Source organism: Muntiacus reevesi, chromosome 1 (genome assembly GCF_963930625.1).
Source record: "Muntiacus reevesi chromosome 1, mMunRee1.1, whole genome shotgun sequence".
Taxonomy (NCBI): domain Eukaryota; kingdom Metazoa; phylum Chordata; class Mammalia; order Artiodactyla; family Cervidae; genus Muntiacus; species Muntiacus reevesi.
The window spans coordinates 77,610,171-77,632,859 of NC_089249.1; the positions used below are offsets into that span (position 1 = coordinate 77,610,171).

At 48.1% G+C, this 22,689-nt stretch overlaps 1 protein-coding gene across 6 annotated transcripts in view; it reads left to right on the plus strand.

Moving 5' to 3' along the window:
- Positions 1 to 664: 664 nt before the first annotated feature.
- The window catches only part of ARHGEF2 (Rho/Rac guanine nucleotide exchange factor 2), a 39,787-nt gene continuing 17,762 nt past the window's right edge, over positions 665 to 22,689 (plus strand). Inside the window, exons 1-6 of one of the 6 annotated variants that reach the window (XM_065902283.1) lie at positions 665 to 760; positions 1,326 to 1,443; positions 7,542 to 7,580; positions 9,140 to 9,257; positions 9,854 to 9,893; positions 11,041 to 11,134. In XM_065902283.1, coding sequence (XP_065758355.1) covers positions 9,194 to 9,257; positions 9,854 to 9,893; positions 11,041 to 11,134 — 198 coding nt within the window. In that variant the 5' untranslated portion in view covers positions 665 to 760; positions 1,326 to 1,443; positions 7,542 to 7,580; positions 9,140 to 9,193. Of the gene's footprint in view, positions 761 to 1,275; positions 1,444 to 7,541; positions 7,581 to 9,139; positions 9,258 to 9,853; positions 9,894 to 11,040; positions 11,135 to 14,643; positions 14,658 to 16,132; positions 16,346 to 16,528; positions 16,670 to 22,689 lie in introns of those variants that run through there. The other 5 variants (XM_065902276.1, XM_065902316.1, XM_065902289.1 and 2 more) reach the window with 5 other exon arrangements.

Consider the following 22,689-nt stretch of genomic DNA (forward strand, 5'->3'; position numbering starts at 1 on the left):
TCAAGTCCTAGACCCAGGAGAAAGTGGTTGGGAAGGAATGACAGGAGTTGAAGAGGCCTGGGCCCCGAGCTTCTTGTCTGGAGAGTCTGAACCCAGGCCTGTGGTGGGCCTTTGGGGAGAATGGACTCTGCCTTTCAACACGTGGCTCTCCCTAGCACCCTAGCTCCTTCCTTCTACTAGTCTCCAAGGCAGTGGGTGAGAATGGAGAGGGGGAGGTGTGGAGGGGAGGTGAGTAGCAGGACACTCGGGTCTTACTGCCTCCTCCTCCCACTTGGGTTTCATAGCACAGACAGCAGAGTCAGAGCTGGAAGGGACTCAGGGATCATATGGCCCAGTCGCCTCATTTTACACATGAGGAAACAGGCCCAGAGAGCTTTGGGAGTTTTCTTGAGAGACGTGCTCCCAGGGTTGGGGCATGGGACCTAGCCCCCTTTCCCAAACTGCTGCCTGCCTGATGGTGAGGGCTGAGGCAGCCCATGATGTTTAGACACCGTAGTCCAGCCGTACAACGGGGGAAGAGCTCCTCTTGCTCAGGGTTCTATATATGCGTGACAAACCGGAAGTGAGGGACCCAGCTCGTCCCCTCTCCTGGAAAAACCCTGACCACTTCCCCAAAGACAGAGAGGAAGCCAGAAAGAGAAGGCCCGGGGCTCAGCATGAAGGGTTCAGTGTGAGTGGTGTCTGTGAGGGCCTGCCAGCCTTGGAAGGGCCTGTCTCTCTGCTTTGGCAATGGTCCCCTTGGACAAATTCTCTTAGCCTGGTAAGTAGACCAGACTTCTCGAGCTCCTGGGCAGGGCTGGCTGGGCGTGTGAGGGGAGAGGACCCTTGCCTCTGAACTGGCGTGGGAGGGAACTTGGGTGAGAAGCCTGGCACCTTCCTGAGAGCAGCTCGTCTAAGGCAGAGGTGCCTTTTGTGATGGCAGCTATATCTCAGGACCTCCCAGGTTCACCTTTCACGATCAGGCACTAATTCTGTCCCTTGGGTTGAGAAGGAAGCGGGCCCTGGGCACACCATTTATCTGAGGAGGGGCTAAGGTTCGCCTCAGAACCCCCATCCCCTTTCCCTCCGCGCTGACCGCCGGCTGTCTTCTGGAGCGCAGTACTGCCCTTTGACCAGCAGGGGTCGTCCTTGCCCGCAGCCAGTGCCACAGCTTTGCTGAAGCACAGCCCGAAAGGGAGGCCACTTTGGGTCTGGCCCGCGCCTATGCCAACAGGAAGGGCTGGGCTGGGGGCAAGCAACAGGGACTGGGCTGAGGCGGTGTTTCTCCCTGGTGCCCGTCAGCAGCCACTGGGTACGGAGGGCAGCGGCGGCAATGTGTGTTTCAGGAACAAACTGCAGGCATCGGGATGCACAGGCCCCGAGGAGCCCTCCTTACTGCGGAGCCGAGAGGAACTGGACCCCTTTCTGGAGCTGCAGCACCAAGGTGGCCAACCCTCCTGCGTGGTATGGACAAACAGATTCCCACGGAAGCTCCCACCTTCCTCCCCCTCTCCTGCCCCTTGGCCTGTCCAGCCACCACTCTGGGCCTCTTCTGTTCTGCCAGCTGCTGAGGCTCTCTGTGCCCAGGGATCACTTTGACTTCTTCTGACCAAATCTGAATCTGGTGTCTATACCCCTCTGTCTGCTTCCCTGGCTCTGTATGCTCTGTCCCCCACTCTTGGTATCCTGCCTCTGTTTCTTTCTCTGAGACCCTCTGTTCCCTCCTTTCTGTGTCTTTGTGCTGCTGTGGGCATCTCTGCCCCTCTCTCATTAAAAGGCCCCTGTTCCCCTAGTTATAACTACTTCTTTCTGTGGACCCCACATTTCCCAGATTTGGAGATGAACTTACTATTTGTAGGATGAAACTAGGCATCTGGTAACCCTGAAACACAATAGTTCTCTAACAAGATAACTACAGAACTATCAAGTAAGAAAGGATATAGAGATTGCTCAGGCTTCTGGCTTAAGGGAACATCACAGGGAAGATCTCAAACCAGGACCTAGGGACCGCTGAGGATACACAGAGGTTTTAGAGACACCTCTGGGTCTGCTAGCTAAGAGTCCCTGAGTATAGTCAGCCCTTCATATGCACAGGTTCAACATCCATGGATTCAACCAAGCATGGGTCAAAGTACTTGAAAAAAAAATTCCAGAAAGTTCCAACAAAACTTGAATTTACTTCATGCTGGCAAATATTTACATAGCATTTACATTATGTTTGCAACTAATTTATGTGGCATTTACATTGCATGAGGTATTATAATTAATCTAGAGCTGATTTAAGGTATATGGGAGGATGCACATAGGTTATATGCAAATATTATGCCATTTTATATAAAGGACTTGAGCATCCTTGGATGTTGGTATCCATGGGATCCTGGAATCAGTCCCCCATGGATAATGAGGGACAGCTGTACACAGAAACGCCTCAAGCTCTGTGACTTAAGGTTATGTCCTGCCCAGCACATACTCTGACTGGCCAGTGTAGCCACCGGCCTCATGGCCCGAGTGCCTGTGGTTCAGCAAGAGGCTGAGGAGCAGGGGCTGTTACAGTCTGTCAGGGAAGCGCCAAACCCCATCTTATCCCAGGTCACACTTTTCTCCATCAGCATTTCTGCTTTTCTTCCCTCCAGCCCAGTTCGATGTGCTATAGTAGAAAGAACAGCATTTGGGAGTCACATTGACTCCTAGTTGAACAATGCATTTCATCTTTCTGAAAATCAGGCTACTAAAACCTGTCTTTTCAAGTTGTGATTGTTTTACTAGGGAAAAGTGTTGAAGTGCCCAATACTGCGGCTAATACGCAGGAGACAGTGGGTTTTTTTCCCTCTTCTCCCCTCCGGATCCTTCATACTTATTTCCCCCCTCTTTCACCTCTCTCTTTGTCCGGCTGCCCGCTTCCTGGTATTATGTGTCTCCTTCTTTTCTCCCCTCTCTAGTGTTTTGTTTTTTTTTTTTTCCTTTTCTCTTTTTATGCCTTCCTTCTCTCATTCCTCTCCTCTCTTCATCTAATCTTTAAGTACTTCCCTTAAATTTCTCCTTGTCTGTCTGTCTGGTTTTTCTTTGTCTGTTTCTTCCTGCAGCAGCAAGTTGGTGCTAAGTCCTCTGCAATGTCCATAGACTAAAAGTCTGAAGTTCATTAAACTAGACTGGGACTTGCAGACTGACAGTCCATGAGCCAAGTCTAGCTCAAAATTTATTTTGTTTGGCCAGCACAGTGTTTACAATTTCTAAAATTCAGATGTCCTTAGATGGGAGCTTTATCCTCCAGTTTGCCAGAGTTGCTAATATTCTGTATTGTATTTTTCCATTGTCTTAAAAGTAATATTGAAAAATGAATGCCTAATCAATCAACCACCCATCTCAAGAACAAGAACATTACGGACACATTTATCTTTGCTTGTGTCTGCCTCTCTTCTTTTATTCCCTTGCCTCCCCTCCAGAGGTAATCACTGTCTTCAATTTTCTTAATCACTCATTTACTTTTTAAAAGTAGTTTTAAAAAAACTTTTTGCACAGAGTATTGCCTAGTAATATATTATTTCTTTTTTGTTTCTAACTTTAAAAACAATGATGTTATATTCTACAAAGTTTTCTATAACTTGCATTTTCACTCAGCATTCTGTTTCTAATTTTTATCCACGTGTTGCAAATGTAGTCCATTATTTTCATTCCAGTCTTCTGTTGATGGACATTTGTATAATTTCCATTCTTTGCTATCATGAAGAGTATCATTATGAACATCCTTTTATCCATCTTCTGGTGCTCATTTGCAAGAATTTCTCTGAGGTATACCTTGGAGTAGAATTATTGGGTCACAGAGTAGACAATGTTCATTTTTATGAGATAATAACAAACTTTTTATTTCTATCAGCACTATATAAGTGCTTCCATTGATTCACATGCTTTCCAACATTTGGAATCATCAGATTTCTTAATTTTGCTAATCTAGTGGTTATAAATCTCATTGTGGTTTTAATTTGAATTATCCTTATTACAAATGGGATTGGCATTTTTTTCTCTCTGCCTTGGTCATTTGTGTTTCCTCTTCTGTGAAGTTCCTTTTCCTATCTTTTGCCCACTTTTCTATTGGATTCTTTGAAGGTTTTTTCTTTATTGTTTTGAATGTGTTCTTTTATATATCCTGAAACTAATCCTTTGTTGTTATATGTGTTGCAATGATCTTTTCTCAAAGATTGAGAAAAGTGGTTTGTCTTTTTCCTCTCTATAATGTCTTTAAAGAAACAGTTTCTTAATTTAAAAAGAACATTATTGAAGTATAACTTATGTATAAAACATGCATTAAAAACTTTTGAGATTTTGGTTGGCGCTGCATTAAATCTAAAAATTATTTTAGGAAAAGTGGACATCTTTACAATATTGCTTCTTCCTACCCATGAAAACAGTACACCTCTCCATTCAATGTATTTCAATAAAGTTTTATCATTTTTTTCCATACTGTTTATAGATATATATTAGATGTTTTCTTAGGTATATTATACTTTTTTATCAAGATTTTAAATTAAAATTTTTCAATTTTTATTGAAGTACAGTTGATTTACAATGTTTCAGGTGTATAGCAAAGTGATTCAGTTGTACATGTATAGATAGATATGTATTCTTTTTCAGATCTATTTACATTATAAGTTATTGTCAAGATTTTAATTTTAGCCATTCTGGTGGGTGTTTTTTAATTGTCTCATTCTGGTTTTACTTTTCATGTCCCTGTTGAAAAACTTTATTGGGAACCTTTTCATATTCTCATTGGCCATCCAAATATATTGTTTTGTGAAATGTCTGTTCTAGTCTTTTGCTCAATTTTTAAAACCGCTTGTCTTTCTCTTGTTGATTTGTAAGAGCTCTTTATGTATTCTGAATTTGAGTCCTTTGCCAGATATGTGTATTGTGAATATCTTCTCACAGCCTTTGACTTGCATTTTAATACTGTGTTTTAATAAGCATGAGTTTTTAATTTAGTTTTTATTTATTTATTTATTTTTGAGTTTGTAATTTAGATGAAGTCCAATTTATCAGTTTTTTAGTGCTTAGTGTTTTTGGTCATGTTTAAGAAATCTTGCCTACCCCAAGAATGTGAAGATTTTTCTCTAATGTTTTCTTCCAGAAGCTTTATAGTCTTAGCTTTCATGTTTAGGTCTGTGACTTATCTAGGTTCTTGTATATAGAAGAAATCAAAGTTTTGGTTTTTTCCCCCATAAAAATATACATTTTCTTCATTAAAAAAACTTATTTTCTTACTTAAATTGCTGTGGTGTCTTTGTTGAAAATCAAGTGAGTGTATTTGTGTGAGTCTGTTTCTGGGCCTGTTCTCTGTTACATCGATCTATTTGTTTATTTTTATGCCAGTATCACATTATCTTAATTAATGTAGCTTTATTATGAAAGTGAAAGTGTTAGTCGCTGAGTCATATTCAACTCTTTGTGACCCCACACCCACAGACTGTAGCCTGCCAGACCCCTTTGTCCATGAGATTTCCCAGGCAAGAATACTGAAGTGGGTAGCCATTACTTTCTCCATAGAGAAAGTTTTTCTTACAAGTTTTATTTATTTATCTATTTTTTGGCTAATGTAGCTTTTACTGTAAATCTTAAAAATGTAGTAATTTTTTAAAAATGTAGTAATTTAAGTTCACCAAATTTTTTACCTTTAAAATTATCTTGGCTATTCTAGGTCCTTTATATCTCTATATGAATTTTAGAATCAGCTAAAATTCTTGCTGAATTTTTATTGAGATTATATTGAATTTAAAGATAATTTAAGAAAAACTGACTTCTTTCTAATATTGAGTCTTCTTATCCATGAAAAATGATATCTCTGTTTAGTTGGGCTTTCTAAAAAATATGTCTTTTAACAAAGGATTAGTTTTCTTCATACAGGTCTTATCAATCTTTGTTAGATTTATTTCTATGTGCCTTATAGATTTTGTTGCTATTATAAATGCTTTCTTATATAAAGAAATTGTGTTAATTACATTTTACAATTATTTTTGGTTTATAGAAATGTAGTTGAATTAATTATAGTTATTCATCTTGTTAAGCTCTCTTTTTTTCAATTATAACAATTTGTGGATTTTCTTTTTGGCTTATCTAAGTAGACAATTATGTCATCTTTAAATGAACTTTGTTTTCTTCTTTTCCAATAATTTCTTTCTTTCATTTCTTTTTCTTGTCCTACTGTGCCTGGCTAGGGGTCTATTGCAATGCTAAACAGTAATGGGAATAGTGGCTATCCTTGTCTTGTTTCTGATTTTAGAGGGAGTACATTTCATGTTTTACCATTAAAATTGATTTTTGGCTGTAAGGTTTTAAAAGATACTCTATCAAGTTAAGGGGCTTCCCTGGTGGCTCAGCTGGTAAAGAATCTGCTTACAACTCGGGAGACATGGGTTTGATCCCTGGATTGGGAAGATCCCCTGGAGAAGGGAACGACCACCCACTCCAATATTCTGGCCTGGAGAATTCCACGGACTGTATAGTTTATGGGGTTGCAAAAGAGTCAGACACAACTGAGATGAGCGACTTTCACTTCATTTCCTCAGGTTAATGACAATTCCTTCTATTGGCAACTGCCAGGTCTTTGGTTTTACCATGAGTGAATGTTGGATTTTATCCTTTTTTTTTTTTTTTTGCTTTTACTGAGTTGGTAATGTTTTTTTCTCCTTTAATATGTCATGAGGTAAATTACATTTAAAGATTTTCCTCATCTTAAACCACCCTCATATTTTTAGGATCATTCCAACTCATTCGTGATGGATTCTGTTTCTTATGCACTACTGGAATTCATTTGTGGCATCAATTATCTATTGCTGCATAATAGATCAACCCCAAACTTAAAAACTTAAAACCACCACCATTTTTTCCCCCTCAGAGTGCTATGGATGGTTAATTTGGACTGAGCTCAGCTGGGTATTCTTCTGCCAGTTCTACCTGGCCTCACTTACGTGGTCACAGTTATCTGGTGGCTGAAAAGGACTGATGGTCAAGGATGGTGATATTCATGCCTGTGGGTTGTTAGGGTCCCTGTTTTGATACTCTGGTTCTCATTCATATGGCTTCTCCATCACATGGAAATATCATTCTAAGTGGGCAAGAGAGGAAGCTTTAAGGTTTCTTGAGGTGTAGTCTCAAAAATCACATCATGCTACTTCTGTCACATTCTATTCATCTTAGTAAGTCACAGGCCCACCCAGATACAAAAAGTGAAGAAATAGATTCCTTCTTAATGGTAGGAGCTGTAAATAATTTGTGGCTATTAAGGCTATTTAAAATCTATTACAGTTTGGTAATATTTGCTAATATTGTTTGGAATTTTTGTACTTTGCATAAGAGAGATTGGCCCATAATTTTCCTTTGTCATATTGTCTACGTGTAGCTTAAGAATCAAGGAAAGGGTTTGAAAGTTTTTGTTTTTGTTTTCTATTCTGTGGAAGAGTTTGGATCAGTGATCTATAGCTTGAGAGATCTATTCCTTGACTATAAAACTGTTTTGGTCTTGTGTGTTTTCTTTATGGAAAGATTAACTACTGATTCCATTTCTTTAATAGGACCATTCAGACATTCTATTTCTTCTAGATTCAGTTTTGGTAAGTCATATATATATTTTTTTTTCTTTTTTAAGAATTTATCCATTTTGTTTCCATTTTCAAAATTACTGGCATTAAGTTATAGATAGCATTATCTTTCCAGTCACCTTTTGCTCTTTCTATAGTTAGATCCACTTTTTCATTCTACTTTTATTTGCACATCACTTTTATCAAAGTTTTGTCTATTTTATTGGCATGTCTCTTGGCATTATTGATCCTATTTTATGCTGTTACTACTTCATTGATTTCTGCTTTTATCTTTACGATACCCTTTTTTCTATTTTCTTTGGGTTTGTTCTGTTGTTCTTTTTTCTAACCTTTTAAGTTGGCATAGCTCATTAATTTTCAATTTAAAAAATTTCAATATAAGCATTTTAAAGTTATAAATTATCCTTGAGGTACATTTTGACGATCTCCTACAAGTTTTGTTGAGTCGTATTTTCATTATTGTTGTTATAAAATATCTTTAAATTTCCATAGTGATTTCTTCTTTGATCACCAAGTTTATTTGGAAGGGTATTTTATTTTATTTTATTTTATTTTTGGAAGGGTATTTTAAAATTTCTAAATATATGGATATTAAAAAAATTTTTTGAAATATAACATATGTACAGAAAAGTATATAAAACATACCTGTACAATGTAATGAATAATTAGGAAGCAAACACTCATGTAACTACGCTAGGTTAAAAAAAATTGAGTACCACCAAACCCAGAGCCCCCATGGGTCCCTCCCCACTCACAGCCCTCTCCTGATAGAGAGGACTACTTTCTCGACTTTCAAGGTCAATTTTCCTTATAGATTTACCACATTTATGTGCATCTCTAAACAATATCAATTAGTTTTACCTGTTTTAAACTTTATATGAATATAACCATTATGGATATAAATTTTTTGTCTCTTCATTCTTTCACTTGGCATTCTTTGTGAGGTTCATCCGTATTGTTGGGTGAACTATAGTCTGTTTATTTTTACTGTTGTATATATAATGCTTTTATATATAAATATACCATAGATTCTTTATCCAGTCTGTTGTGACAAGGGACTTATGGATTGCTTCCTATGATCTCTCTGATAGAGATTATCTGAAGTATGTTAAATTTTGCCTTATGGACTGATATATAGCCAGTTTTTGTAATGTTCCAAGTAGGGTTGAGAAAAAAAAAGGGCTCGAAAGATTGGGTGTGCAGTTTATGAATATTTCTATTCCCTATTGTTTTAAAACCAGACTGCCCCAGTTTTTTTTGTTTGTTTGTTTTGTTTTTTTCACTATCTGCCTGACCTCTGTAGATTGGGTTTGTCACTTTGGAAACCATTCAGGGTAAATCTTTTCTAGGATATTTTCTATATTAAGGCAGCCTGGATTTGAGTTGCAACAGAGTGATGACTGCTAAATAGCAGAAATAACTTCCTAACTATTTCAAGTGGAATGCTCCAGATATGGGTAGTAGGGAGGGGTAGAAGGCCTGAAGGGCCTTTTGCTGTGGGAAAGTGAAGAGCCTGGGGGGAAGATGGTTGAAGCTTGGTCTTTGCATGAAGATTCTTAACTTGATTCTAGGATCAGGGTTCCAGTCACCCACCAGCTGGCCCTTTGGACCACTCAGGCACTGGTATGCTTTCCAAGTCTGTATCCATGAGTGGCATCAACTGCTTCTTGGGCTGCTCAGACTCAGCTGGTGAGTAAAAGTGAGGAGCAAAGCAGTGGTGGCCCCTTCTTCTGCCAGTCTCACCCCAGTCCTCAGAGCCAGCTGTAAATTTTGGGTCCAGAGGTCCTATGTCGTGTTCAACCACACACCCTTGGAAACTCCAAAACACCTTTATGCAAACGAGAGATCTGAATTCAAGACTTTGGTACTCTGAGGTTCTCCTTCCATGGAAGGGGAACACAGGACAGAAAGAGGCTCTCCAGGTCCCCCTTTGACCAGAGACGGAGGACGGTTACCTGCAACGTGCCTTGTCGTCAAGATGAGGCACCGGGAGCTCAGAGTGAATCCTGTGCCCTTTCCATTCGCTGGGAACAGAACTGTGACGTTGGCCCCCCCAGCCTTTCTCCACACAACCCCCCAGGGCCCTGTTACCCTGGCTTCTGGGCTCTTCAGCTCTGCCCTGCTCAGACACCGCCTTCCCTGCTCCCAGTGCCCGCCCTCAGGAACGGCGTCACAGGCACCTGCAGCTTGGGAACCTGATCCAGGTGGAGGGGGTGGGGGCGGCAGCTCCGAGCGCCTTTGTCTGGCTTTAGCTGGACACCTCACAGCTCCTTTTGTGTTGGCAGGGAATTTGTCCCAGTCTTCTGCCGCTGACCTCAGCCAAAGGTAAGTTTGGGGGATTCAGAGCCTCTCAAAGGCCTGGATGGGGGAGAGGCAATAGGACTGGGCCAGGAATTTTGTAGCCTCAAGGGTCTCTGCAACATTACTCCCCTTAACATTTTTTGATCAAAGACCTCCAAATATCCTTCTCCCTGAACTGCAAAGAGTTCCCCTTCTTCTCATTGGGCATGGAAGGCAAAGAAGGTTCCCGGTAGCTCCATGGGATGAGGAAGAAATTAGAGAAAGAAAAGGAGTATCTAGACCCCAGGGTGTCTGTTGAATAAGAGAGTGGAGGCTGTTGTCAGGGTCAGAAGATTGGCTGCTCTACAATCTTAGGGAGAGACTGTGACCAAGAACCAATGGGGAGTGGCCCTAAGAAGTGGGCATGGGCAGTTGAGCCCTAGGGGAGAGGGCAGGGGCTGAAGGCATGTAGTTCAAGGATCGAGGTGGAAGCTGGGAGCTTTCAGTATCTATGTAAATAAGCATGCCGAATCAGCACCTGTTTGTTTGACTCCTGCAGCCAAAGCCTGATTAGAGTGGGTCAGCCCTCTGAGACAGTGTGGGTGTGTGCGCTGGGAATGGGCCCTTTAAGATATCAAGCTCTGATTTGTGGTCCTGAAAATCTCTAGCTGACACATCATCCTGGCTCTGGGTTTGGGATTAGCTCATGGGATGGGGCTGATGAAATCCCAGGAAACTCAGTCCTTATTGGCGGTAGGCCCAGAGGCCCTTTCCACACCGCAGAGAGGGTCGTACACAGGGCTCTTGTTTTGTGGGGGAAAAACGTCCTCTTGGAGAGCCCACCACACCCCATATCATTTCCGTTGGGAAGCGGTATGAAGGAGATTGGTCCTGGATTAGGGAGGAGGGGGGGAGTCTATATTTATCTGGGAGGAGCCTGGAGTTTCCCTCATATATAGAGGGGCCTGGGAAACTGTAGTGACCATAGCCAGAAAATCCCAGGAGGTAGGGGGTGGGAGCCTCTTCTTTTTAAGTCCTCCTTCCCTTGTCCCCATCCTTCTCTCAGTCTTCCCCCTGAATCTCCATCTTCTCTCCCCTGGTTACGGCACCTTCGTCCACCATATCTCTGGGAGTATCTTGTTCTTTTCCAGCTCTAGCTCCATCTCTTCACCTGTTCTTTTTCTCTCTGTAGCTGCAGCCAACTGGAAGGGGGCTCAGGTACCTGGGCAGGCTCCTCCCTGCGACGGACACTCAGCTTCATCTTGGGCATGACCGGGAAGGCCAAGGTAGGAGCTCGGGGGCGGGAAGCCTGGGCCCCACTGCCCTCCCCAGTTCCCTTCCCCTCTGCCTCACCATCTGCCCCCCGCCCCAGCTTCCCCCAGTAGGCAGAGACACAGGGCAATGGGTCAAGTTTTAAGGGAACACATTTTGTCTCTCAGGCTCCCTCCCTATGTCCCAGTAAATCTCCTTTCCTCTGCTTTCCCCATGCTTCTAGCTTAGCAGCCAGCTGTAGACAGCTGGAAGAAGAGAAGGGCCAGGAACCTCAGAAGCTAAGGAGTGCCCTAGCCCTCCCTCTCTTTAGGCCCCACATAGCTAAGAGGTGGGCAGCAGAAATCTTAGCCATTGGACATAATGATGATAATAATTATAGCAACACTTTTTACTTCTTCAGAGAGTATTAGGCTTTGCAAAGTGCTTTTACACTCATAATTTTATGGGTGGGTATAGCAGCTGAAGAACTTGAAATTAGACCATAGGCAGAGTGGAAGCCAGGTGTATGATTATGGAAGCACACATACAGCACGCATGTGGGGCCGTGTGCAGTTCTGACCCCAGGAAGATGAAGGCACATTGCTCTCTTCCATATTACCAACCCCCAGGCTCTGGTGAAACTGGGACCTCTGCCTACTGTTTGAATTCATTTCTACTTTCTTCATTTACTGGCAGAATGAGCCATCCCCCTTTTCCTCTCCTGGCTTACCCCAGTATGCATGTATTTTCCCACCGGGGTAGCTTCTGAACACTGAGAAAAACCCCAGACGAGACATCATCATATTCACCTGGAAACACCACAGGTTTCTTACCCAGTAAAGTTCTCACCCGCCTGCAGGGCCTGGGCCCTCTTCTCTGTCAGTCTTTTAGCCAGGATTCTCCTTCCTCTGGGTAGGCAGGGAGGGCAGAAATGAAACCAGGTTCTTAGCACCTTCTCACCGCAGGCTGTAGTGAGAAGCTGAAGCATGAGGTCAGGCAGTCTGAGACCAGGGCAAGCTGGGCACAGAGAGGCTCCTTCTTGCCTCTTGTGGGGAGCAGAGCTCTCGAGGGAACAAAGCCAATACTGAGGCCTTGGCCCTGGGGCCCCTCACCCCGCGGGCTCTCAGTGCAGGGCAGGAGAGTCTGATGGCAGAATCATCCTCTTTTCCTGCGATGTGAATGAGAGGGGAAGTCGATGCTGCCCAGGGGCCATCCAGATCCCAGTTGGTTTGCATTTGCCCACCCTTGGCCTGGCAGTTTGGTGAGGGGATGAAGGGGAAAGTGGGCAGAGACGAGCCCAGACCAGCAGCAGGAAGGACTAGCATCATCAGGACACTGTCCCCATTGCCTTTCCTCACCAGGGCTCTGGTCCTGTCTACCTGTTTCCCTCTTTGTCATCTCTTGGTTCATCTTGCTCCCACCCCCATGAATGTGTGTTCTTGAGTCACTAAATCTCTTCCTTTCCCCTCCTCCTAGCTCAGGATAGGGGCTATAAGCAGGTAAACACCAGAGGTGTGGCTGGAGAGAAGCTCAGTCAAGCATTGAAAGAAGGAAGTAGCTTATTTCTTCTTACTTGACGAGCAATGCAGAGTTGACAACAACACTTCTACAGAGCTCATCGCATCTATTTTTTTTTAAATTCATCTTTGACTGCACTGAGTCTTCACTGCTACATGTGGGCTTTTTCTAGTTGTGAAGAGCAGGGGCTACTCTCGAGTTGTGGAGCACAGGCTCTAGGCGCACGGGCTTCAGTAGTTGCAGCACATAGGCTCAGTAGTTGTGACTTGCTGCTTCGAGGGTGCTCCGGCTTCAGCAGTTGTGGCACAGGGGCATGGGCAACTGCTCAGAGGCATATGGGACTTTCCTTGACCAGGGATGGAACCTGTGACCCCTACACTGGCAGGCGGATTCTTATCCACTGCTCCACCAGGGAAGTCCTCATCTCATTTAATTCTTATAACACTCTGGCAAAGATAAGTATTTTAATTTCCATTTTATGGCAAGATAACTTAGAGGCTAAGCCACTTGCCCAAGACCCCACAGTTAGTAAGAGGTAGAGCTGTATTATGAACCTAAACCTTTGACTATATACTGTTGCCTCTGCCTCTGTCAGTAAACCTACGGAACAGTTTATTTCCTCTCTTTACTTCTTCCACCATTTCTTCTTTTGAAAGTATTTATGTACTTGGCTGTGCCAGGTCTTAGTTGCGGCATGCAGGATATTTTAACTGTGGCATTCAAACTCTCCGCTGTGGCATGTGGGGTCTTGTTCCCCAATCAGGGATTGAACCCGGGCCCCCTGCACTGGGAGCATGGAGCCTTAGCCATTCGACCACCAGGGAAGTCCCCTTCTTCCACCATTTCTGATGGATGGCCATTGGAGTCAATAACGCCTTAATCATCCCCTCCACAATACACAAGGTCCAAAGTAATAAGAAGAAAAACAAACCTCTTGGGCACCATAGGACTTGGGCCCAGGTATCTCTGTGGCTTTCTCCACTCATCTACTGGACAAGACCCTGACAACCAGGTTTTTCTCTGGGACGGCCTCCCTACCCCTGAAATGTGGGGGACTTAACTGTCAAGTTAGGGCGTCCCTGGTGGCGCTAGTGGTAAAGAACCTGCCTGACGATGGATGCAGGAGACGTAAGAGACACAAGAGACATGGGTTCGATTCCTGGGTTAGGAAGAGCCCTTGGAGAAGGAAATGGCAACCCACTCCAGCATCCTTGCCTGGGTACTCCCATGGACAGAAGAGCCTGGCAGGCTACGATTGATGCGGTCACAAAGAGTCGGACACGACTGAGCACGCAGGCACTTCTCTGTCAAATTAAATAAGCTAAAGAAGGGGTAGTTACTTTTAGATTCTGGCAGAAATTAATATTGGATTTTGTTTTTGTGTATCTAAAAAAATAATTTCAGAAAATCTGAGAGGCATCACTGGATAGAAGAAGCAGGTACTGAGATGAAAATGGTTTGGAAGAAAGGTCAGGGGATGCCAAAGCAAAAGGAAAAGGGTTCACTATTCCAGAGGATACAGAAAGTGGAAATTAAGTCAAGCTGCAGGCCTAGCTCGCTAAAAACACAGGTGTTCTGAAAGGTAGTCTGACTCCCTTTACCCACTCCTTAAGTCCCTTTCTTACTATTCACCTTTTAAGAGGAAGAAGAGGAAGGGTAAGAGGGAAGGTAACAAAGAGCAAATGGGTGGAAAGTTTATTGAAGATTGGGGTGGGAGACAGAAGAAGGTTAAGAGATTAGGGCCTCTTCTTTCATATAGAGACCTTCTAAGTTGAGTTTGGTGACTGAGATCCCTCACATAACTCTGGGATTCAGGTCCTGGGTTTACTGCAGATCCAGACTGGAGTTTGGCCCTTTAAGATTCCATCCTTAGCTTGCAACACCCTCCTACCCCAGGCCTGGGAGAAAAGCCGAGGTCTCAGCCTACCCCTGGTCTCTGGGCCCCCAGTGGGTGGAGCCTTGCGGCTAGGATTCTGGCTTCTGGCTGTCTGTTTTTAAATTTAGTACATTCCTCAGCCCTGGCCGCCCCACTGGGGGGAGGTAAGTCTGGGGTAATGGGTCTAGGAGCTTTAAGACCACTGCTTTTTGGGGAGCTCCTAGGGCCTTCCTGTAAATCTCCCCTGCAGGTGCAACCCTGGAGAAGTCAGCCTCCCTGATGGCCCTGGGAAGTCCTTTCTGCTTTCTAGTTTCCAGCCAGCCTAGAACTGGGCATGGTTGTTTTCTCTCCTTTTCTTCTGGTCTTTGCTATATAAGGATCCTAAACAGGGGAATGGGTGAAGAAGGAGGTGAAGGAGTTGCTAGGCAGGAGGGGAAGTCAGAGGAGCAGCGTGGGGGTGAGAAGCCCAAGGAGCTCAGCCAGTGGTGAGGCAGTAGAGCCCAAAATAGTGGCAGAGGCTAAAATTGGCACCTACAAGAGTGCTGAGCTGGGCTTGAAACCTGCAGCCAGACCCTGCTGCTGAAGCCCTGGGAGCTTCAGGGAGCCACTGGGTCTGGGTTGGGCCTCCCCTCCTCCCTTCCTTCCTCCACACCTTTGGGGACCAGAGTCAGGGAGGACCCTATAAACTTAAGATGCTCTGTTCCAGGACTCTCTGTGCTTCTGGTTGCTCCAGAGACACAGAGGCTCTGAGATGTAGAAATGAAGGGCAATGTGAATGATTATAATTCTAGAGGAGGAGGCATTTCCCCCAAAAGGTGGAGGTTGCCTCAGGCTGGGGCAGAGTTTCCAGAAAGCATGTCCCACTCCACCGCTCCTCCTCGTGGAGACACTGGCCATTCTCCAGTGGGGCAGGCTGGCTGCTGGGCTTTCTGGTTCTGGTCTAACTTGCAACAGAGAGAACTGGGATTAGACACAAGGAAGGACTTCCTGAGCGCTTTGGTCCCACAACCCCGGGCCCCAGCCGTTGGTGGAGGCAGAAGCAGGAGGGAAGGGGGTGGGCAGAGTGCCGGCCTGGAAGGCCCCAGAGAGGATGGGGACTTGGGGAAGGACTCTCTCCTCTCGGATTCTTCCTCCAGGCCCTGTAAAGAACTAAAACCCAGCCTTTAGTTCCCCTTTGATTTCTCCGCCCTCTCCCCACCCCTGCCCCCATTGTAAAAGGGGTCGGTCAGCTCTGGCCTGCTTTGATGGGCTCCCGAAGGCCTGGAAGGAACTGGTCCGGGTTCCCTGGAGAGCTGGGAACGGCTGGAATCCTCCGGCCCGCGGGTCTTTCTAGACTGATGGACTGCTTTGGGGGAGGAGAAGGGGAAGGGGAAGATGAAGGTGGGGTGGGGGCTATGGGGCGGGTTAGGGAGGGTTTTAGGAAAACTGCAGCCGAGGCGGCGTCTGGGGTTAGAGACACCTCCCCCCCCCAACACACACACATGCACACACCGGCGCCGGACTGCCAGTCCACGGCCCGCGTACTTGTGCGAGCCGCCCCTCCACGGACCGAGGCGTCCCGTCCGCGCGGCACCCCGCCCTCCCTCTGCCCCGCCTCCCCCCTTCCTGAGCTCGGGCGGGGGTGGAGACTCGGGTTTGAGGAACTGGCGCTGGGTGCCGGGCGAGGGGAGTCAGACTTCCTGTCCCCCAGCCTGACGCGTGCGGGGCAGACCCCTCCCCCGCCCTCCCCCCACAATAGCTGGACGCCTGGGTCCGCGCCGCATCCTCCCGGGCGCCCCTCCATCGGATTATGTCTCGGATCGAATCCCTCACACGGGCGCGGATCGACCGGAGCAAAGAGCTGGCCAGCAAGGTGGGCTCTGAAACCCCCGTCCCGCCCGCCCGCGGTCCTCGGGGTGCCCTCCGATCCCCGGCAGCCGCGCGGCGCTCCCTGGTCTCCCCGCCTGCTTTCTGGGCGCCAAAATCGGGCGGAGCGACGGCCGGGCAAGCGGCGGGACGCGGTGGGTGGGGACTGTGAGTGAGTGGGGAGGGGGCTGGGGGAGCCGTCGCCGCGACCCGGGCTCCAGCGCTGTGCTGATTCTCCGCCGGGATCCCGGGAGAGAGCGGACCTGGGGCTGGGCTGCTTCCGATCCGGCGGGACTCGGTGTTTTGGGCCGCGTGAAAGAAAGTTGCTCCGGTAAGGGACGGAGCGGGAACAGGGAGGTGTGTGTGTCGTGGGGGTGGGCCCGGTGAAGGTTCTCGGGGACCCCCTCTCCCAGGGTCCCACCAGGTTGCTCTCTGTATCCACACCCCCCCCCCCCCCCCCACCTGCAGTCGCTGGCTCGGTCGTTCCCTCTTTGTCCCCGCCATCCGGCCGAGGGGTGGGAGGGGGTGGTTTCCCAGCTTCCTCCCACCACCAACACCACCCGCATCACCACCCGTGCAAGACAAAAGTCAGCTCCTCCTCTCCTCGCAGATGGACTTTCCAGCTGTGATTCAGTTCTCCCCGCCGGTGGGCGGGTGACTGGGGTCAGGACAGCTTAAGGACAGCTTACTTCCCCCCAAGGCATCACCCTCGGGTGCAAGGAGCAGAGGTCTTTGTGTAGCTAGGATCCTTTCTTCCATCCTTAGGAGGGTTCCTGGGCACCCCAGTTCCCGAAATATCAGGGTCGCCCATCCCTTTTTGCCCCACCAGCTTCCTGAAATAACCTGAAACCTTTAGGCTGACCCACTTGGCGCTGTGCCCTCCTCCCTCCTCTCCACCTCTGCTGTTATCTCTTCATCTTGGGACTGTTCTGTCATTTCTAGAGTCTGGGTATATGGTTAGCCTAGTCCCCCAACCCTATCTCCAGCTCTTGGCCACTCCTTTCCAAGTATCCTTTTTTTTTCTGCCTTTGTACCCAGGCCCACTGCCAAAGACTGTGACCTGTCCACACTTCAGCCCCCAGGAAATGATGAAGCTGACTTGTATGTGAATAAGTGAGAGCTGGGAGGAAGGTGGTGTATGCAGACAGCACCTCCCAGCTGCCTGAGGCAGCCACAGTATACCCGTTATTGGAAAGGCCAAGACCCAGTCCATAGCTGGTTTAATCTCTGGCCTCTTTCCAATCTCAGTGTTCTGCCCTGGCAGGCAGCCTCTGCTGATCACCATCACTGTCTTCAGGCATGGGGGCAGTACTCCTTCGGAGCCCTCAGAGATGACGGAACCCCTTTCCCCCACTTCCCTCCTAGCTCCTAGCCTGGCCACCTATCTAGAGACCAACTTGGGAGAGGTTCTGTCCTGGAACTTTTCTTTAGGGGGGCTGGGATAAGATTCTGCTAACAGGAAAGGAACTGGGGGTTTGGGTAGGGCCTGAGACAAACAGAAGTCCAGAGGAGTGACGGCTGAAGTGCGGTGAAACAGCGGGGTGGCAGGCAGGCTCTTCCCAACCCTGCGCCAGGCCAGGCCCCAGCTATGAAAGTCTGTTTATTTTTCAACTGTTTGAGCTGAGACTCTGGAGTAGAGCCAAGGGGGGAGGAGAGGTTTTATGAAACCACGGAAATTTGGTTCCACCCTAAAAAGGAAAGCCGTGGGGGCACTGGTGAGGGGCTATAGACAGGGGTTCTGGGAAGGTAGATACTGGGGTCCCTTTTCTGTTATTGGGAGGAGTTGGGGAGCCAGATAACTGGGTCCTAATGCCTTGTGGGGGGGTTAGTGTTTGTTTTGTTTTGGGTCGTTGGGAGGACTGGGAATCTAGAAGCTTGACTTTTTCCATCCTGGGGTCCTGGGGCTGATCTTGGTTTGGGGGGTGTTGGGAATCTGATTGGGGGTGGGGATGTGGGGGGCTGAGTGGGTAGATCTGAGAGGGCAGGGAGGCCACTGGAGGAGGGTGCTTGTCAGTTTGGGCTGGTCGGAAGGGGAGGGCCACCTCCGGAAAACTGTGGTTACAGAAGAGGGGAGTTGGTTCTTAGCCAACAAACCCTGGATCCCCTCTTCCCCCTCCCCCAAGCACACCAGCTGTCTCCTTTCCTTTTATACTGCGGTGGGAAGTAGAGGGGGCCTGCTGGAAATGAGATAATTTGAGGAAGATGGTCTCCCAGCTACCTATTTGGGGGGATGCTTCACAGCAGGTCCTGATAGCCCCCGCCCCCCACCACTCCTTGCCTTCCTCCTCGGTACTTCCTTGAAGAAGGAATTTAAGTGGAACCTGCCCCTTTCTCCTTCCCACTCTCCTAGAGTCTGTGCAGCTCCCGCACCACCACCCATGACTCCTTTCTCTTTTCACTCCATTTCTATTCTTCCAGGCTGTCTTCAGTCCTCCACCCCCTCATTCTCTGTGCTCTACTTCTTACCTCCATAGGCCCCAAACCCCAGAGGTCCCTTTTCTGTCTTTCCTCCCCTGTTCCCACCTTCCTCCTCCCCCAAACCTTAACTATCTCCTCTCTCAGAACAAAGAGTCCTTTCCTGCCTAGAAGGAAGCAGGGACCAGAGGACCAGGGATGGCTCTGGAGGCTAGGGGGTCCCCTTGGAATCTAAAGGACCCCAGCTTTGGAGTGTGGTGGTGGTGGAGAGGAGAGAGACTATTTCTTTGTTCTGTGTTGGAGAGGTGGCTGGCTTTGTGTGCAGGATGGGGAGTGGAACCGGAGACAAGGGCTGGGGGAGCCCCGGAGGGAACTGGCGGTGCTGGCAGTCTGGGAGGGAAGTTGAGGAATTGGGGGGGGGGTCTCCAGAGAGGCTGAGGCTTTGCGGGGCATAGGGAAAGATTCTTGGGGTCTTAGAGGTTAGGAAAAGAGCTGAGGGGGAGGGGAGAAGCAAGGATGGGGGAAGGGAGCGTCATGCTTAAGGAAGTGGCTGAGTGACTCCAGGGGGTGGGATTTCGCCTAGAGAGGGATGTGCCTGGACTGCCCGAGGGATTTAAAGAGGGGCTCCGTCTCACCCCTCTGGCTTTCCTGGAACCCCTGACCTGGGAGTCAGGGAGGGCAGATCTGAAGGAGTGAATCCCCTGTGTGCACATGTCCTGTCCTGTGTGTTGATGTGTTTGTGTGTCGGTGTGGGTGTCTGTGTCCGTCTGCCTGTCCCCAGATGCTCTGGGTCACTGTTCTGAATGATGGTCCCCGAAGTAGGGGGCTCATTGCACTCTGGACGTGAGGAAGTAGTTCCATTCTTAGCTCAGTCTCTCCTTTGAAGTATCATCTAGGAAGGAGAGGGAGCAGATTGGTCATGGTTCCTGGAGCTGGTCGGAGAAATGGCTGAGAGGCGCTGGCTGGACCCTTCTGGGTTTGTTTATGTCTCCTTGGGGGAGGGTGGGGGAGGGCCTGCAGGCAGCAGCTGCCCCCCTCCCAACTCAGCCGGCCTGCCCTGTGCCAGGAGGGCAGGGAGTCCTGGCACAGCTATTGTTCGCCTGCACAAATGCCCGTCTGTTTGCATCACTGCCCCCCTCCATCTCTGCTTGTCTTTCTCTCCTGACCCGACAGGTGTGGCCTGGTGGGGGGGCGGGCTGGGGCTCAGGATGCCTGAGTCTCACGGTCTCCAGCCCAACTTTATTCCCTATGGCCCTCAGCACCCCTCTTCTTCTCCACTCGTGTGCCCACGCCCACCGTCCGGTATCTCATCTTCATTCATCAGGCGAGCGTTTATTAAGTGCCTTTGTGTGTTCAGCGATGTCTTTTTGTGTTAGGTTTCTGGCTTTGGTGTTAACGTTTCTGTTTGGCCGCCTTCTCCTCAGCCTCCTGCCTTCATCTTATCCATGGCAGCTCATAAAGGAAGCAAAGCCTGACTGAGACCACCCCAAGCCCTCTTCTCAGTCCCGTGGCCAGGAATCCCCTCTCTCATTTCCCAGCCCTAGAACCCATCCCTCAGGACTCATGGCCCTTTGCAGCCTGTGACTCTGAACCCCTGCTGTCCAGGGTCTAAGCCACAGATGACCTGAAACCTAGTAGAACCGTCCAGGGACCTTCTGGCCACCAAGCACGGCCTGGACAGAGGCTGTACCACCTTGGGGAGGAGGCTGCTGCCCGTTGCCCAGGTGCAGACATCATCCTCAGCATCATGTGACTTCTCCAGAGGTCTTGGTTTGGACATAACTAATGGAGGAACAAGGATACTGAGAGCTTAGGCTCTGTTTGGAGAGGCCCTCACTCCTCTGGGTCAGCTCTGCCACCCTCTGTTGCCCGCTTGGGAACACAGGAAGCCAAGGTCCAGGCTTTGGCATTCCTTGGCCTTTGCGTATGTCACTGTTTTCCTCATCTCTCGGCACAGAGGAAGGGGGACTGCCTCTGTGTTTGAGCCAGCAGCCTCAATGCCCTCTGCCATTTGCCTAGTCTTTCTTTCTCCAAAATGACCAAAGTCTGGGGTGACAGTGGAAAGGAAAGTCTTCTCCTGACTTTCAGAGGATACCATCTGAGCCTAAATTCAAAGGAATTAGGAGTGAAGTTCCGGGAGGAAGGAGGAAAGAATAACAGGAGAGGAGACCAGAGTTCCCTGGTGGCCCAGTGGTTAAGACTCCACGTTTCCAGGCACAGGGCACAGGTTCAATCCCTGGTCAGGGAACTAAGATCTCGCAAGTGCATGACTCAGCCAAAGAGAGAGAAAGAGAGGAGGCGGAAGGGGAGACTGAAAGCTCCGAAGCTGTGATAAAGAATGAGGGGATTCCTAGAGCAGAGGTGAGGGTGCTGCTAGGACCCCATGTCCTGGTGTCTAGCCATCCATCCATCCATCTTTTACTTCCTTTCTTTCCTAACACATGTTGAGTGCCTGTTATGTTCCAGCCGTTGTTCTTGTGCTTTCCCGTGCTTTATTCATTTCATCCTTGATGCAGCAGTGGCGGAGATGCAGGCTGTGTAGCAAGACTTTCTGTGAGGGTTTGTAAGAAAGCAGGACTCGAACACTGGACAGGAGAGGGCTGAAGCAAGCAGGAAGGGCCTCTGAGGGTGCGAGTGGGTGTTGTGGACTGGGGGGTGATGGGTCCTTTTCTTGGTGGCCAGATGGGGTCATGAGGTGAAGGGCTGTCCTGCTGGCTGGTGGGCAGGCAGCTAACAGGGGTGATCTTAAGAATACTTGGAGAGAGTAGGACAGAGAAGCACACAGGGCCCTTCACTCTGGAGCGGGCAGCCCCGGGGTGCCGGCCCTGTGTCCTCCTTGCCTCACCAGCCTGAGCCCTTGGGGAGGGTGCAAACTGCCTCCAGGACAATAGCACTAGGCAGTGCCAGGGCCGCTCACTGCCGGGCAGCGTCTCCTGGGATGTGCTGCTGCTGTGGCTGCTGCCCGCTGCTGGCCCGCCTAGACAGGGGGGCCCTTGGAGAGAGGGTGAGTGTTGAGAGGTGGAGGAGGCTGGGCCCTTGTAGCCAGAGAGGGAAGGTCCACAGAAGACCCTGTCCTCTGGCTGCCCCAGTCCTCTCGCCCTCTTTCCCCGGTGAGTGCTCCTGGAGGTCTAAGGGTGGAAGGCAGAGGGCAGAGGTCGGGGGAGGAGAGGGGGCTGTTGTAGCAGCGCTACAGCAGATCTGCAGGACTGCCCATTTTGGAGTTGACCCCGATTCAGACATGTCACTTTAAAAAAATATATATATATAGTTGATTTACCATATTATATTAGTTTTAGTATTTTTACAGATTATGTATGCTCCATTAAAGTTATTACAAGATAATGGCTATAACTCCCTGTGCTATAGAATACATCCTTGCTTCTTATCTGTTTGTTTCGGTTTTTGTTTTTTTGGTCATGCTGTGTGGATTTTAGTTCCCCAACCAGGGACTGAACCCTCAGCAATGAAATTGCAGAGTTGCAACTGCTGGACCAGCAGGGAATTCCCTGCTTATCTATTTTATACACAGTAGTTTGTATTTCTTAATCCCATACCCCTAGTTTTCCCCTCCCCATGTTGCCCTTTTTAACATGGTCACGGATTTTTGTTTGCTTACTTTTAATTCAAACATAACAATTCCTCAAACTTCTCTGTTTGTGTCATGGAGAAGGTTGGGAGGGCAGGCGAGGAGAAGAGAAGGCAGAGTGTAGGGCAGTGAGCTGTCTGGATTTGGACTTTGAGGTTCTATGGTGGTGGTGGTGGTTTAGTCACTAAGTCTTGTCTTAGCAACCCCATGGACTATGGCCTCGCAGGCTCCTCTGTCCAGGGGATTTCCCAGGCAAGAATACTGGAGTGGGTTGCCATTTCCTTCTCCAGGGGATCTTCCCGACCCAGGAATCGAACTGGTTCTCCTGCATTGCAGGCAGACTCTTTACC